Genomic DNA, 17513 nt, shown 5'->3' with positions numbered 1-17513 from the left:
TTAACAATAACTATGTACAATTATTGCAGATAATCCGCACTTGGGATGGGCGCCCAGCATCCACTACGGACTCCGAGAAATAGATTTATCGGTAAGTAAAATCTTATTTTCTCTATCGTCCTAGTGGATGCTGGGGTTCCTGAAAGGACCATGGGGATTATACCAAAGCTCCCAAACGGGCGGGAGAGTGCGGATGACTCTGCAGCACCGAATGAGAGAACTCCAGGTCCTCCTTAGCCAGAGTATCAAATTTGTAAAATTTTACAAACGTGTTCTCCCCTGACCACGTAGCTGCTCGGCAAAGTTGTAATGCCGAGACCCCTCGGGCAGCCGCCCAAGATGAGCCCACCTTCCTTGTGGAGTGGGCCTTTACAGATTTAGGCTGTGGCAGGCCTGCCACAGAATGTGCAAGTTGGATTGTGCTACAGATCCAACGAGCAATCGTCTGCTTAGACGCAGGAGCACCCATCTTGTTGGGTGCATACAATATAAACAACGAGTCAGATTTTCTGACTCCAGCTGTCCTTGCAATATATATTTTTAATGCTCTGACAACGTCCAGTAACTTGGAGTCCTCCAAGTCACTTGTAGCCGCAGGCACTACAATAGGCTGGTTCAGATGAAATGCTGACACCACCTTAGGGAGAAAATGCGGACGAGTCCGCAGTTCTGCCCTGTCCGAATGGAAAATCAGATATGGGCTTTTGTAAGATAAAGCTGCCAGTTCTGACACTCTCCTGGCCGAAGCCAGGGCTAGAAGCATGGTCACTTTCCATGTGAGATATTTCAAATCCACCTTCTTTAGTGGTTCAAACCAATGAGATTTTAGAAAGTCCAAAACCACATTGAGATCCCACGGTGCCACTGGAGGCACCACAGGAGGCTGTATATGTAGCACTCCCTTAACAAAGGTCTGGACTTCAGGGACTGAAGCCAATTCTTTTTGAAAGAAAATCGACAGGGCCGAAATTTGAACCTTAATAGATCCCAATTTGAGACCCATAGACAATCCTGATTGCAGGAAATGTAGGAATCGACCCAGTTGAAATTCCTCCGTCGGAGCACTCCGATCTTCGCACCACGCAACATATTTTCGCCAAATTCGGTGATAATGTTGCACGGTTACTTCCTTCCTTGCTTTAATCAAAGTAGGAATGACTTCTTCCGGCATGCCTTTTTCCTTTAGGATCCGGCGTTCAACCGCCATGCCGTCAAACGCAGCCGCGGTAAGTCTTGAAACAGACAGGGACCCTGCTGAAGCAAGTCCCTCCTTAGAGGTAGAGGCCACGGATCTTCCGTGATCATCTCTTGAAGTTCCGGGTACCAAGTCCTTCTTGGCCAATCCGGAACCACTAGTATCGTCCTTACGCCTCTTTGCCGTATAATTCTCAATACTTTTGGTATGAGAGGCAGAGGAGGAAACACATACACCGACTGGTACACCCAAGGCGTTACCAGCGCGTCCACAGCTATTGCCTGCGGATCTCTTGACCTGGCGCAATACCTGTCCAGTTTTTTGTTGAGGCGAGACGCCATCATGTCCACCATTGGTCTTTCCCAACGGGTTACCAGCAAGTGGAAGACTTCTGGATGAAGTCCCCACTCTCCCGGGTGAAGATCGTGTCTGCTGAGGAAGTCTGCTTCCCAGTTGTCCACTCCCGGGATGAACACTGCTGACAGTGCTATCACATGATTCTCTGCCCAGCGAAGAATCCTTGCAGCTTCTGCCATTGCACTCCTGCTTCTTGTGCCGCCCTGTCTGTTCACATGGGCGACTGCCGTGATGTTGTCCGACTGGATCAACACCGGTTTTCCCTGAAGCAGAGGTTCTGCCTGGCTTAGAGCATTGTATATTGCTCTTAGTTCCAGAATGTTTAAGTGAAGAGACGTTTCCAGGCTCGTCCATACTCCCTGGAAGTTTCTTCCTTGTGTGACTGCTCCCCAGCCTCTCAGGCTGGCGTCCGTGGTCACCAGGATCCAATCCTGTATGCCGAATCTGCGGCCCTCCAATAGATGAGCACTCTGCAACCACCACAGAAGAGACACCCTTGTCCTTGGAGACAGGGTTATCCGCAGGTGCATCTGAAGATGCGACCCTGACCATTTGTGTACAGACACCTTTCCTGGTTTTAGGAGGTTCCTGACAAGCTCGGATAACTCCTTGGCTTTTTCCTCCGGGAGAAAAACCTTTTTCTGAACCGTGTCCAGAATCATCCCTAGGAACAGCAGACGAGTTGTCGGCATTAACTGGGATTTTGGAATATTCAGAATCCACCCGTGCTGTTTTAGCACTTCTTGCGACAGTGCTAATCCCATCTCTAGCTGTTCTCTGGACCTTGCCCTTATTAGGAGATCGTCCAAGTATGGGATAATTAATATGCCTTTTCTTCGAAGAAGAATCATCATCTCGGCCATTACCTTTGTAAAGACCCGAGGTGCCGTGGACAATCCGAACGGCAGCGTCTGAAACTGATAGTGACAGTTTTGTACAACGAACCTGAGGTACCCCTGGTGTGAGGGGTAAATTGGAACGTGGAGATACGCATCCTTGATGTCCAAGGATACCATAAAGTCCCCCTCTTCCAGGTTCGCTATCACTGCTCTGAGTGACTCCATCTTGAACTTGAACTTCTTTATGTACAGGTTCAAGGACTTCAGATTTAGAATAGGCCTTACCGAGCCATCCGGCTTCGGTACCACAAAAAGAGTGGAATAATACCCCTTCCCTTGTTGTAGAAGAGGTACCTTGACTATCACCTGCTGAGAGTACAGCTTGTGAATGGCTTCCAAAACCGTCTCCCTTTCGGAGGGGGACGTTGGTAAAGCAGACTTCAGGAAACGGCGAGGTGGATCTGTCTCTAATTCCAACCTGTACCCCTGAGATATTATCTGCAGGATCCAGGGATCTACCTGCGAGTGAGCCCACTGCGCGCTGTAATTTTTGAGACGACCACCCACCGTCCCCGAGTCCGCTTGAGAAGCCCCAGCGTCATGCTGAGGCTTTTGTAGAAGCCGGGGAAGGCTTCTGTTCCTGGGAAGGAGCTGCCTGTTGCTGTCTCTTCCCTCGACCTCTGCCTCGTGGCAGATATGAATAGCCCTTTGCTCTCTTATTTTTAAAGGAACGAAAGGGCTGCGGTTGAAAAGTCGGTGCCTTTTTCTGTTGGGGAGTGACTTGAGGTAGAAAGGTGGATTTCCCGGCTGTAGCCGTGGCCACCAAATCTGATAGACCGACTCCAAATAACTCCTCCCCTTTATACGGCAAAACTTCCATATGTCGTTTTGAATCCGCATCGCCTGTCCACTGTCGCGTCCATAAAGCTCTTCTGGCCGAAATGGACATAGCACTTACCCGTGATGCCAGTGTGCAGATATCCCTCTGTGCATCACGCATATAAAGAAATGCATCCTTTATTTGTTCTAACGACAGTAAAATATTGTCCCTGTCCAGGGTATCAATATTTTCAATCAGGGACTCTGACCAAACTACCCCAGCACTGCACATCCAGGCAGTCGCTATAGCTGGTCGTAGTATAACACCTGCATGTGTGTATATACTTTTTTGGATATTTTCCATCCTCCTATCTGATGGATCTTTAAGTGCGGCCGTCTCAGGAGAGGGTAACGCCACTTGTTTAGATAAGCGTGTTAGCGCCTTGTCCACCCTAGGAGGTGTTTACCAGCGCTCCCTAACCTCTGGCGGGAAAGGGTATAATGCCAATAATTTCTTTGAAATTATCAGCTTTTTATCAGGGGCAACCCACGCTTCATTACACACGTCATTTAATTCTTCTGATTCAGGAAAAACTATAGGTAGTTTTTTCACACCCCACATAATACCCTGTTTAGTGGTACCTGTAGTATCAGCTAAATGTAACGCCTCCTTCATTGCCAAAATCATATAACGTGTGGCCCTACTGGAAAATACGGTTGATTCGTCACCGTCACCACTGGAGTCAGTGCCTGTGTCTGGGTCTGTGTCGACCGACTGAGGCAAAGGGCGTTTCACAGCCCCTGACGGTGTTTGAGTCGCCTGGACAGGCACTAATTGATTGTCCGGCCGTCTCATGTCGTCAAACGACTGCTTTAGCGTGTTGACACTATCCCGTAGTTCCATAAATAAAGGCATCCATTCTGGTGTCGACTCCCTAGGGGGTGACATCCTCATATTTGGCAATTGCTCCGCCTCCACACCAATATCGTCCTCATACATGTCGACACACACGTACCGACACACAGCAGACACACAGGGAATGCTCCTAACGAAGACAGGACCCACTAGCCCTTTGGGGAGACAGAGGGAGAGTTTGCCAGCACACACCAAAAGCGCTATATATAACAGGGATAGCCTTATAATAAGTGCTCCCTTATAGCTGCTTTATATATATCAAAATATCGCCATAAATTTGCCCCCCCTCTCTGTTTTACCCTGTTTCTGCAGTGCAGGGGAGAGACCTGGGAGCCGTCCTGACCAGCGGAGCTGTGAGAGGAAATGGCGCCGTGTGCTGAGGAGATAGGCCCCGCCCCTTTTCCGGCGGGCTCGTCTCCCGCTATTTAGTGAATCCAGGCAGGGGTTAAATATCTCCATATAGCCTCTGGGGGCTATATGTGAGGTATTTTTAGCCTTTATATAGGTTACATTTGCCTCCCAGGGCGCCCCCCCCCCAGCGCCCTGCACCCTCAGTGACTGCGTGTGAAGTGTGCTGAGAGGAAAATGGCGCACAGCTGCAGTGCTGTGCGCTACCTTTAGAAGACTGCAGGAGTCTTCAGCCGCCGATTCTGGACCTCTTCTGACTTCAGCATCTGCAAGGGGGCCGGCGGCGCGGCTCCGGTGACCATCCAGGCTGTACCTGTGATCGTCCCTCTGGAGCTGATGTCCAGTAGCCAAGAAGCCAATCCATCCTGCACGCAGGTGAGTTCACTTCTTCTCCCCTCAGTCCCTCGTTGCAGTGATCCTGTTGCCAGCAGGACTCACTGTAAAATAAAAAACCTAAGCTAAACTTTTTCTAAGCAGCTCTTTAGGAGAGCCACCTAGATTGCACCCTTCTCGGCCGGGCACAAAAATCTAACTGGAGTCTGGAGGAGGGTCATAGGGGGAGGAGCCAGTGCACACCACCTGATCTGGAAAAGCTTTACTTTTTGTGCCCTGTCTCCTGCGGAGCCGCTATTCCCCATGGTCCTTTCAGGAACCCCAGCATCCACTAGGACGATAGAGAAATAAAATAATAAAGAAAAAATTCTTCAGCTAAACCCAAGTGAACCAGCTACCTCGGGCACTAAACTAAGACTGGCTTGGAGGGGAGATAGTAGGGGAGGAGCTAGCCACAGTGTGAGAATTTTAAAGTGCCAGCTCCCAATTACTGCCTACTATTTCCCCATTGTAACTACGCTCCAGTGGCCCCTAGTGGATGAAGGAGAAATATAGATATAATGTGTGTGTGTGTGTGTGTGTGTGTGTGTGTATATATAGAGATATAGATATATATAGATATAGATAGATAGATATAATATAGTGTAAAGGGTGGCACTCCAAGACTATTCGGATTAATCAATCATGACCTTTTATTGTCAACATTTCGGGGACACTTCTCCCCTTCTTCAGGACATGATTATAATAAGAATTTACTTACCGATAATTCTATTTCTCGGAGTCCGTAGTGGATGCTGGGGTTCCTGAAAGGACCATGGGGAATAGCGGCTCCGCAGGAGACAGGGCACAAAAAAGTAAAGCTTTACTAGGTCAGGTGGTGTGCACTGGCTCCTCCCCCCATGACCCTCCTCCAGACTCCAGTTAGGTACTGTGCCCGGACGAGCATACACAATAAGGGAGGCATTTTGAATCCCGGGTAAGACTCATACCAGCCACACCAATCACACCGTACAACTTGTGATCTAAACCCAGTTAACAGTATGACAACAGAAAGGGCCTCTTAAAGATGGCTCCTTAACAATAACCCGAATTAGTTAACAATAACTATGTACAAGTATTGCAGATAATCCGCACTTGGGATGGGCGCCCAGCATCCACTACGGACTCCGAGAAATAGAATTATCGGTAAGTAAATTCTTATTTTCTCTATCGTCCTAAGTGGATGCTGGGGTTCCTGAAAGGACCATGGGGATTATACCAAAGCTCCCAAACGGGCGGGAGAGTGCGGATGACTCTGCAGCACCGAATGAGAGAACTCCAGGTCCTCCTTTGCCAGGGTATCAAATTTGTAAAATTTTACAAACGTGTTCTCCCCCGACCACGTAGCTGCTCGGCAGAGTTGTAATGCCGAGACCCCTCGGGCAGCCGCCCAAGATGAGCCCACCTTCCTTGTGGAGTGGGCTTTTACAGTTTTAGGCTGTGGCAGGCCTGCCACAGAATGTGCAAGTTGAATTGTGTTACAAATCCAACGAGCAATCGACTGCTTAGAAGCAGGTGCGCCCAACTTGTTGGGTGCATACAATATAAACAGCGAGTCAGATTTTCTGACTCCAGCCGTCCTTGCAATGTATATTTTTAAGGCTCTGACAACGTCCAACAACTTGGAGTCCTCCAAGTCGCTAGTGGCCGCAGGCGCCACAATAGGTTGGTTCAGATGAAATGCTGATACCACTTTAGGGAGAAAATGCGGACGAGTCCGCAGTTCTGCCCTATCCGAATGGAAGATTAGATAAGGACTTTTATAAGATAAAGCCGCCAATTCAGATACTCTCCTGGCAGAGGCCAGGGCTAGTAACATAGTCACTTTCAATGTGAGATATTTCAAATCCACCTTTTTCAATGGTTCAAACCAATGGGATTTGAGGAAATCTAAAACTACATTTAGATCCCACGGTGCCACCGGAGGCACCACAGGAGGCTGTATATGCAGTACTCCCTTGACAAAAGTCTGGACCTCAGGGACAGAGGCCAATTCTTTTTGGAAGAATATTGACAGGGCCGAAATTTGAACCTTAATGGATCCCAATTTGAGACCCATAGATAATCCTGATTGCAGGAAATGTAGGAAACGACCCAGTTGGAATTCCTCCGTCGGAACCCTCCGATCCTCGCACCACGCTACATATTTTCGCCAAATGCGGTGATAATGTTTCACGGTGACTTCCTTCCGTGCCTTAATCAAGGTAGGAATGACTTCTTCTGGAATGCCTTTCCCTTTTAGGATCTGGCGTTCAACCGCCATGCCGTCAAACGCAGCCGCGGTAAGTCTTGAAAAAGACAGGGACCCTGCTGTAGCAGGTCCCTTCTCAGAGGTAGAGGCCACGGTTCGTCCGTGAGCATCTCTTGAAGTTCCGGATACCAAGTCCTTCTCGGCCAATCCGGAACCACTAGTATTGTTCTTACTCTTCTTTGCCGTATGATCTTCAATACCTTTGGTATGAGCGGCAGAGGAGGAAACACATACACTGACTGGTACACCCAAGGAGTTACCAGTGCGTCCACAGCTATTGTCTGTGGATCTCTTGACCTGGCGCAATATTTGTCCAGTTTCTTGTTGAGGCGAGACGCCATCATGTCTACAATTGGTCTTTCCCAACGGTCTATTAACATGTTGAAGACTTCTGGATGTAGACCCCACTCTCCCGGATGAAGATCGTGTCTGCTGAGGAAGTCTGCTTCCCAGTTGTCCACGCCCGGGATGAACACTGCTGACAGTGCTATCACGTGATTCTCCGCCCAGCGAAGAATCTTGGCAGCTTCTGCCATTGCACTCCTGCTTCTTGTGCCGCCCTGCCTGTTTACATGGGCGACCGCCGTGATGTTGTCCGACTGAATCAACACCGGCTTTCCTTGCAGGAGAAGTTCCGCCTGGCTTAGAGCATTGTAGATTGCTCTTAGTTCCAGAATGTTTATGTGAAGAGACTTTTCCAGACTCGTCCATACTCCCTGGAAGTTTCTTCCTTGTGTGACTGCTCCCCAGCCTCTCAGGCTGGCGTCCGTGGTCACCAGGATCCAATCCTGAATGCCGAATCTGCGGCCTTCTAATAGGTGAGCCTTCTGCAACCACCACAGAAGTGACACCCTTGTCTTTGGTGACAGGGTTATTCGCAGGTGCATCTGCAGATGCGACCCTGACCATTTGTCCAACAGATCCCTTTGGAATATTCTTGCATGGAATCTGCCGAATGGAATTGCTTCGTAAGAAGCCACCATTTTTCCCAGGACTCTTGTGCATTGATGTACTGACACTTTTCCTGGTTTTAGGAGGTTCCTGACCAGATCGGATAACTCCTTGGCTTTTTCCTCTGGAAGGAAAACCTTTTTCTGAACCGTGTCCAGAATCATTCCTAGGAACAGCAGACGAGTTGTCGGGATTAAATGGGATTTTGGAATATTCAGAATCCACCCGTGTTGTCTTAGCACCTCTTGAGATAGTGCTAAAGCTGTCTCCAGCTGTTCTCTGGACCTTGCCCTTATTAGGAGATCGTCCAAGTATGGGATAACTAATACGCCTTTTCTTCGAAGAAGAATCATCATCTCGGCCATTACCTTGGTAAAGACCCGAGGCGCCGTGGACAATCCGAACGGCAGCGTCTGAAACTGATAGTGACAGTTTTGAACAATGAACCTGAGGTACCCCTGGTGTGCGGGGTAAATCGGAACGTGTAGATACGCATCCTTGATGTCCAAGGATACCATAAAGTCCCCTTCTTTCAGGTTCGCTATCACTGCTCTGAGTGACTCCATCTTGAACTTGAACTTTTTTATGTAGAGGTTCAAGGACTTCAGATTTAGAATAGGCCTTACCGAGCCATCCGGCTTCGGTACCACAAATAGAGTGGAATAATACCCCTTTCCTTGTTGTAATAGGGGTACTTTGACTATCACCTGCTGAGCGTACAGCTTGTGAATGGCTTCCAACACCCTCTCCCTTTCGGAAGAGACGGTTGGTAAGGCAGACTTCAGGAAACGATGAGGAGGATCCGTCTCTAATTCCAACCTGTACCCCTGAGATATTATCTGCAGGATCCAGGGGTCTACCTGCGAGTGAGCCCACTGCGCGCTGTAATTTTTGAGACGGCCACCCACTGTCCCCGAGTCCGCTTGAGAGGCCCCAGCGTCATGCTGAGGTTTTTGCAGGAGCCGGGGAGGGCTTCTGTTCCTGGGAAGGAGCTGCCTGTTGGTGTCTCTTCCCTCTTCCTCTGCCTCGTGGCAGGTACGACAAGCCCTTTGCTCTCTTATTTTTGTAGGAGCGAAAAGGCTGCGGTTGAAAGGTCGGTGCCTTTCTCTGTTGGGGAGTGACTTGAGGTAAAAAAGTGGATTTCCCGGCAGTAGCCGTGGCCACCAAGTCTGATAGACCAACTCCAAATAACTCCTCCCCTTTATACGGCAAAACCTCCATGTGACGTTTTGAATCCGCATCGCCTGTCCACTGTCGTGTCCATAAGGCTCTTCTGGCTGAAATGGACATAGCACTCACCCGAGATGCCAGTGTGCAAATATCCCTCTGTGCATCACGCATATAGATAAATGCATCCTTTATTTGTTCTAACGACAGTAAAACATTGTCCCTATCTAGGGTATCAATATTTTCAATCAGGGATTCTGACCAAACTACTCCAGCACTGCACATCCAGGCAGTTGCTATAGCTGGTCGTAGTATAACACCTGCATGTGTGTATATATTCTTTTGAATAACTTCCATCTTTCTATCTGATGGATCCTTAAGTGCGGCCGTCTCAGGAGAGGGTAACGCCACTTGTTTGGATAAGCGTGTGAGCGCCTTGTCCACCTTAGGGGGTGTTTCCCAGCGCGCCCTAACCTCTGGCGGGAAAGGGTATAATGCCAATAACTTTTTTGAAATTATCAACTTTTTATCAGGAGCAACCCACGCTTCATCACACACGTCATTTAATTCTTCTGATTCAGGAAAAACTGTTTGTAGTTTTTTCACACCATACATAATACCCTGTTTTACGGTATCTGTAGTATCAGCTAAATGTAACGTCTCCTTCATTGCCAAAATCATATAACGTGTGGCCCTACTGGAAAATACGTTTGAATTTCTACCGTCGTCACTGGAATCAGTGCCCGTGTCTGGGTCTGTGTCGACCGACTGAGGCAAAGGGCGTTTTACAGCCCCTGACGGTGTTTGAGGCGCCTGGACAGGCATTAATTGATTGTCCGGCCGCCTCATGTCCTCAACTGACTGTTTAAGGGAAGATAAACCATCACGTAATTCCACAAATAAAGGCATCCATTCTGGTGTCGACCCCCTGGGGGGTGACATCTGCATATTTGGCAATTGCTCCGCCTCCACACCAATATCGTCCTCATACATGTCGACACCACGTACCGACACACACCGCAAACTCACAGGGAATGTCTAATGAAGACAGGACCCACTAGCCCTTTTGGGGAGACAGAGGGAGAGTCTGCCAGCACACACCACAAAGCGCTATATATACAAGGGATATCCTTATATTAAGTGCTCCCTTATAGCTGCTTTAATATATATATATATAGCCATTAATGTGCCCCCCCTCTCTGTTTTACCCTGTTTCTGTAGTGCAGTGCAGGGGAGAGACCTGGGAGCCGTTCTGACCAGCGGAGCTGTGACAGAAAATGGCGCCGTGTGCTGAGGAGATAGGCCCCGCCCCTTTTTCGGCGGGTTCTTCTCCCGCTATTTTTCCAGTCAGGCAGGGGTTAAATATCTCCATATAGCCCCTATGGGCTATATGTGAGGTATTTTTAGCCTTGTATAAGGTTTATATTTGCCTCTCAGAGCGCCCCCCCCCAGCGCTCTGCACCCTCAGTGACTGCCCAGTGAAGTGTGCTGAGAGGAAAATGGCGCACAGCTGCAGTGCTGTGCGCTACCTTATGAAGACTGAGGAGTCTTCAGCCGCCGGTTTCCGGACCTCTTCACGCTTCAGCATCTGCAAGGGGGTCGGCGGCGCGGCTCCGGGACCGGACTCCACGGCTGGGCCTGTGTTCGATCCCTCTGGAGCTAATGGTGTCCAGTAGCCAAGCAGCAAATCCACTCTGCATGCAGGTGAGTTTACTACTTTCCCCCTAAGTCCCACGTTGCAGTGATCCTGTTGCCAGCAGGACTCACTGTAAAGAAAAAAAAACCTAAACTAAACTTTCTCTAAGCAGCTCTTTAGGAGAGCCACCTAGATTGCACCCTTCTCGTTCGGGCACAAAATCTAACTGGAGTCTGGAGGAGGGTCATGGGGGGAGGAGCCAGTGCACACCACCTGACCTAGTAAAGCTTTACTTTTTTGTGCCCTGTCTCCTGCGGAGCCGCTATTCCCCATGGTCCTTTCAGGAACCCCAGCATCCACTTAGGACGATAGAGAAATAATGATAGTATTTTATTTATTTCTTTTTCATCCACTAGGGGTCACTGGAGTACTCTTGGGATATGGACGGCTTAGTAGAAACAAAGGCACTGAATATTTAAATTTAGAACTCTCCACCCCTCCATATCCCAGAGTACCTCAGTGTACGACCTCAGTGTTTTTTCCGTGCTCACAGCAATAACAAGGCTTGTGGGAACTTCCCACACTTGGTGGAAGATTTTATTAATTTTTCATTTTTACTTTTTACTTACCAGGCGCTCCGTCCTCCCGCCAGGCGCTCCGTCAGCGGTACACCGCTCAGAGAGGGAGACCCGCCGTAGCTTGCCTAGCGACGCCGCGCTCCGGCCAGCCGACCTCAGCTGCTCTGAACTATGTGTCCCTCGCCTCCCTGCAATGAGCTTCCCGGCTCCCCGCTGAGACACAGCGCTACAGGGAGTACAGGGAAGGGGGGGGTGGGGGACCTGGCTGATTACAGCGTGGCTGCAGCTGCCAGAAGGTATTAATGCTGCAAGGGGAAAAATCACGGTATAATAGGCTGTTGAGCCTATATATATATTAACAGGCTGCCATATCTATAGAAGATATTAATATTAACAGGCTGCCATATCTATAGAAGATATTAATATTAACAGGCTGCCATATCTATAGAAGATATTAATACAAAATTAACTGCAGGCAGAGCTTATATTAAAGGTGACCTGCCTGTGATTGTATTGTAACCTGCATGTGATTATCAGTGTATACTAGACTGTGATTATCACTGTATAATAATCTATTGAGCCTATATTAACTGCAGCAGGTATTGTAACCTGTCCTGTGAGTATCAGTGTAAGCACATGGGGGCCATTTTAATCATGTTTCCTGTTTCTTCCAGTGGTAATTCCAGAACATTCCTGCCCTACATCTCTACGCCACCGGAGGCGCAGGGGTGTTAGTGGGAATTTTGGTTCAGGTTTCACATAGGCTGCCCATGTGAACTGTATTTCGCCCATATATATATATATATATATATATATATATATTTATATTTATATTTATATTACGCACCTTAAGTAAAGAGTCGTGCAAGTGTCTGTTCTTTGGCTATTGTGGTGTCTGTCTGTATAAGGGGTAAGGCTCCAACACAGACTAAATATAAGGTTTACTACAATGTCTGTACATAAATCTACCACAGATTCAGTTGTTTTGTAGGTTTCCACTCCGGAAGCCGGGTCAGTCCCAGATCCTATGTTAAGCATTGGCAATTCAAATTGACTCCACTCGACAGGAGCGGTATGATCGGAGTCTCGGAAGTTACTCCGCCAGCTCTAACGGAGGAGTCTCAGCCTTTCCAAAGGTCCAACTTCCCTGTTAATTTAACTGGTCTTATAATTTAATGCAGTCTGACAATTCTATGTCAAACCTCACAGCGATAACTACGAGTGAGAAGGACACATTAAACCAGCAGTCAGGTAGTGCGGGTTTTGACAACCATACATTGCTAATGACCAGTGAGTCAATGTCTCAATGTTTACAGAGACTAAGGAGACTCTAACATCTAATCCGTCGAATTTAATAAACGACAGATCTTCAATGAGTTTCTTATTTAGAATATCTGACTAAGATTTACTCTATTTACCCGTTTCCACATCTAAATGGGAGAATCCGCCATTGGTGAATTCGTCTGTGTCAAACATTATAAAGACCCAAGATACATTTGGGTCACTAGGCGCTCTATGTATGGAAACAATGACGATCACGTTAGACTTATCGTTAATGAGAAGCTGCAGAGTATCTCTGTAAAGCTTCTGCTGACGCCTGTTACCTCGATTCTCGCTTTTCATCGTCGCTAGTTTCAGCACGACAAGGCCAGAAGTTGTTTGGTCCTAAATTTGATATTCAGGCCAAGGCGGGGGGGGGGGGGAAGGGGGGGTAAATGTCTAGCCATTGCCTCCTCCGGTATCAAAACGGAAATACTTTGGTCCGGCGTTTAAAGCCTTTAGACTTCAGTCTTTTCAAGGCTGGGGTACAAAAACAGTCACGACTTGTAACGCCAGGGCGCTAAAGTCAACAAGCCAGTGGCTTGACGGCCTCTTAGGCCATATCGAATTTCCAATTGTGGAAGCGCGCCTTTACACGTTACATTTGCCGGGTTTCCAGACATCCACTCATGGATGTATCCGCCATTTAAAGGTTAAAAGACAAGACTGCCTCTGTCGGACGAAATTAGGCGTTTTGGCAGGTTGCCATTCAGTCTCTGCTGGTTTCAGCTGTTTTTATTTCCAGGCCTGGTACACCAACAGAGTCAGGGTTATTTATTTCCCTCTGTTTGGGGTACCGAAGCCGGAGGGCTCCGTCGCAGTCTCAATCAGCAAGTCACTTACTACAGTTTGAAAATGGATTTTCTGCGGTTAGTATTTGCATATTTGGAGCCACAAGATTGCATGATTGCGCTTGATCTTCAGGATGCGTATTTACCCATTCCGGTTTGGTCACCACATCACAGGTTCTTGCGTTTTGCAATACGCCACAACCATTAACCGTTTCAGGTTCTACCGTTTGGCCTCTTGTCAGCGCCTCGGGTATTCACCAAAGTGATGTTGGTGATGATAGCTCATCTCAGAGCCCTGGCAGTGACTATCGTTCCATACTTAGACGATCTGCTCATAAGAGCTCTGTCTCAACAGAGGTTCCTCTTACTTGCGCTGCTAACGTACACCACGGTTGCAGTGTCAAGTTCAAAAACAATCGCATTTAATTCCGTCTGAACGACTTCAATTCCTAGGTATGATTACAGATACGGTAAATCAAAGATTTACCTACTACACCAGAAAGAACAGATTATACCATCTGGTACAATTAGTGCAAAAGCCACGCACACTAGCGCTACATTGGTGTATTCGCCTATTAGGAACAATGATGTGTTTTCGAAGCGCTTCAGTTCGGCGGGTTTCACTCGCGTTTCCCACAGGGGGGCGAGGGTGTCTCTACTCTGGGCGAGAGTCTCAGAGGTTGAGGAGTTGTAGTTTAAAAAGGTCAGCGACAGGGGTTCTAAAACGGATCACGACAGATTGCTGTCTATAAATGTCCTGGAACTCCGTGCAATTTACAATGCACTACATGCTTCGCTTTCAGTCTGTCCAAGTGCAGTCAGACAACGCAACGGGAGTTGCATACACAACAACCAGGGAGGACCGAGAAGCCGCATGGCAATGCGGGAGGTAGCTCGAATCCTCAATTGCCCAGAATACCACAAGGTGATATTGTCGACTGGGTTCATTCCGGGAGTGGACATCTGTTAGACAGATGATCTCAGCCGTCGGGATTTTCATCCAGGAGACTGGGCATTAAATCCAGAGGTGTTTCACATGTGGGTCCACAGGTGGGGTTACCCTCAGGTGGACATGATGGCATCTCGCCACAATTACAAACGCTCAGTATGTGTACAGAACAACAGATCCCAAGGGCAGTGGCGGTGGAGGCTCTCACATTCGCGTGGTCGTACAGCCTCGTGTATCTGGGTCCACCGTTTTCCGCTGCTCTCTCCGTTGTTAAAACGGATCATAAGACAGTTCGTCACAGTCATACTAGTGATATCTCATGGGTTTCGGAGAGCTTGCTTCTCGAATCTCCAAGGAATACTCGCACACGATCCTTGGCCGCTCATACTACGTCCAACCTGTTATAACAGGGACCGTTATTTTACCCCTATTTACCTATTTACCGCGGCTGCGGTTGACGGGGTGGTTGTTGAGACCGCCCTCTTAAGAAAAGAGAGAGGGCATTACAGTATCGGTTATACCAACCATGTTACGAGCTAGGAAGCCGGTTACGGCAGCTCATTATTACAGAATTTGGCGTGCCTATATAGGTTGGTGTGAAGCTCGGAAGTTTCCGACATCATCTTTCAAGTTACCCGTATTCTGTTATTTTACAGACGGGGTGGGATGGAGAACTGCGTTTATCTACACTGAGGGTGCAGGTATCTGTGTTGTCAATTTATTTTCAAAGACGATTGACTCTATTGCCGTCGGTACACACCTTTCTACAGGGTGTCCTCAGAGTGCAGCCTCCATTTATCCCACCTACAGCGCCATGCGACTTGAAGCTGGGTTCAGATTTCTTACAGTTTTCATATTTTGAACCCTTACAACAAGTGGGGATTAAGTTTCTCACTTGGAAAACGTTTTTTCTTCTAGCCTTAGCTTCGGCAAGGCGTTTTTCAAATTTGGGTGCCTTGTATTCCAAGCCACCGTATTTGGGTTTCCTGATGACAGAGCGGAACTTCGGACGAATTCCGATTTCTTATTTTTCACATCAATAAACCAATAGTGGTTCCTGTGTTGACAGCACATTCTAGAATTCTGAATGTGGTACGCGCATTACGCGTTTATATGTCCAGAACGTCTACAGTTCGTAATACGGATACGTTGTTTGTTCTCTATGATGCTGCCAAGTGGGGTTAGCCAGCTTCTCAGCAGACATTATCCAGTTGGATAAAACTGACTACACGTCAGGCTTACCTTAAGGCTAAGTTACAGTCGCCTACGTCAGTAATAGCTCATCCCACAGGTTCTGTGGGAGCGTCATGACCAGCTGGTCGTGGGGCTACATGGTCTTCAGTGCACACGTTTGTGCGCGTTTACAAGTTTGAAACGTTTGCGGCATCAGCATCTAGCTTTGGCCGCCTACTGTTACAGGTGTCAAACAGCTCTCCCGCCCACGAGGGAAGCTTTGGTACGTCCCAAGAGTACTCCAGTGACCCCTAGTGGATGAAAAAGAAAATAGGATTTTGGTACTCACCAGGTAAATCCTTTTCTTTGAATCCATAGGGGGCACTGGACGCCCACCCAGAGCAGTTTTACCTGGGTTGTATTAAGCTCAGAGGAGCTTATGGTAACACATTTTCACCGATTGGTTCAAATAATAAAGGTTTATCGGTTATGGTGTCAACTGTTTAGTTGTCAGTAACGTTATGTGTCAACTTGTTGTTGTCCGTTATGTTATAGGAATTCTCCATTGTCAACCTCTCTATAGTTCCTGTTCGGCTCAGTAAAAAACACTGAGGTCGTACACTGAGGTACTCTGGGATATGGAGGGGTGGAGAGTTCTAAATTTAAATATTCAGTGCCTTTGTTTCTGCTAAGCCGTCCATATCCCAAGAGTACTCCAGTGCCCCCTATGGATTCAAAGAAAAGGATTTACCTGGTAAGTACCAAAATCCTATTATTTTTCATTTTTAAGAGATGTATATCATAAGCTTTAAAGACTGTTCTATAATGAAGGGATAAATGATTGTATGGGTAGGTGATGGATTATTTGGAGCTGTGGATAACAATTACATTGTATATAAATTATACAATATTAAGGATTTATATAGCTAACGTGAGCTGTCTGTGTTGTCTTCTTAGTTTATATTTATTAAAGATAAATCGACGTTGTGCACCATAATGCTACCACCTTTCCCCTGTTTGTAACTTAATTGTCTTCTTAGTTTGAAAGATAAGTTAAAAGCCATCTTCGAAGCAACATTCACCCATTCACGGAATCTAGCTTATTTCGTCTTCACGTATAAGAGTCTCTTGGCCGCTCAAGAGAAGATATATGGAAGCAAATGGCAGTTTCACTCCTTCGTGGCAGCTTGTGTGGGAGGATGGCTGGTATTTGGAGAGAATAATAACATCAATAGCCAGGTAAGGCTGTTCATTAGCCAGAAACCCTTTGGTACACATTTGTGAGGGAAGCGGTCACCACACCACTAGTTGGGATCCCGGACGTCACAATGCCAATGCCGGAATCCTGATTAGCGGGGAAATACAGACGCTGGAATCCCGGCACCACAGGCTTTCCTCCCTCTATGGGTGTCGTGAAGAATAAATCCTGAGGCAAGCCACCGTACCCGCAGCGTGTCGAGCACAGCGAGCCCGCAAGGGGCTTGCTAGTGCTCGCCCCACTTCCGGCATACCCCGTGGTCAGGATCCCGCTGTCTGTATACTGATCCCATTTGTGAAACCACAAATTGAAATATTCAATTTATTGAAATGTATTCCCTGAATGGCATGATTTGTACAGTATACGTTGTATGTATGTGTGTGTATGTCTACTATCAGTACTGGATTTTGATAAATCCCAGGAGCCATGTGGCAAGGGAAATCTTAGAGGAGGATCCCATGTTAATCTGAATGGTTCATCTGATTTTGAAACCAAAATTGCTTTGACCTGACATACTGTAGAAACAACAATGG

The 17513-nt window shown here is 47.5% G+C and overlaps 1 protein-coding gene across 1 annotated transcript in view; it reads left to right on the top strand.

Moving 5' to 3' along the window:
* PXMP4 (peroxisomal membrane protein 4) overlaps window positions 1-17513 on the top strand; it is a 45466-nt gene that overhangs the window by 24431 nt on the left and 3522 nt on the right. Inside the window, exon 3 of the mRNA XM_063960216.1 lies at window positions 16763-16961. Coding sequence (XP_063816286.1) covers window positions 16763-16961 — 199 coding nt within the window. The remainder of the gene's footprint in view (window positions 1-16762; window positions 16962-17513) is intronic.

The sequence above is a fragment of the Pseudophryne corroboree genome, chromosome 3 (genome assembly GCF_028390025.1).
Source record: "Pseudophryne corroboree isolate aPseCor3 chromosome 3, aPseCor3.hap2, whole genome shotgun sequence".
NCBI lineage: Eukaryota > Metazoa > Chordata > Amphibia > Anura > Myobatrachidae > Pseudophryne > Pseudophryne corroboree.
The sequence above is the reverse complement of the archived record's forward strand: the minus strand, read 5'-3'. Positions and strand labels throughout refer to the sequence as shown.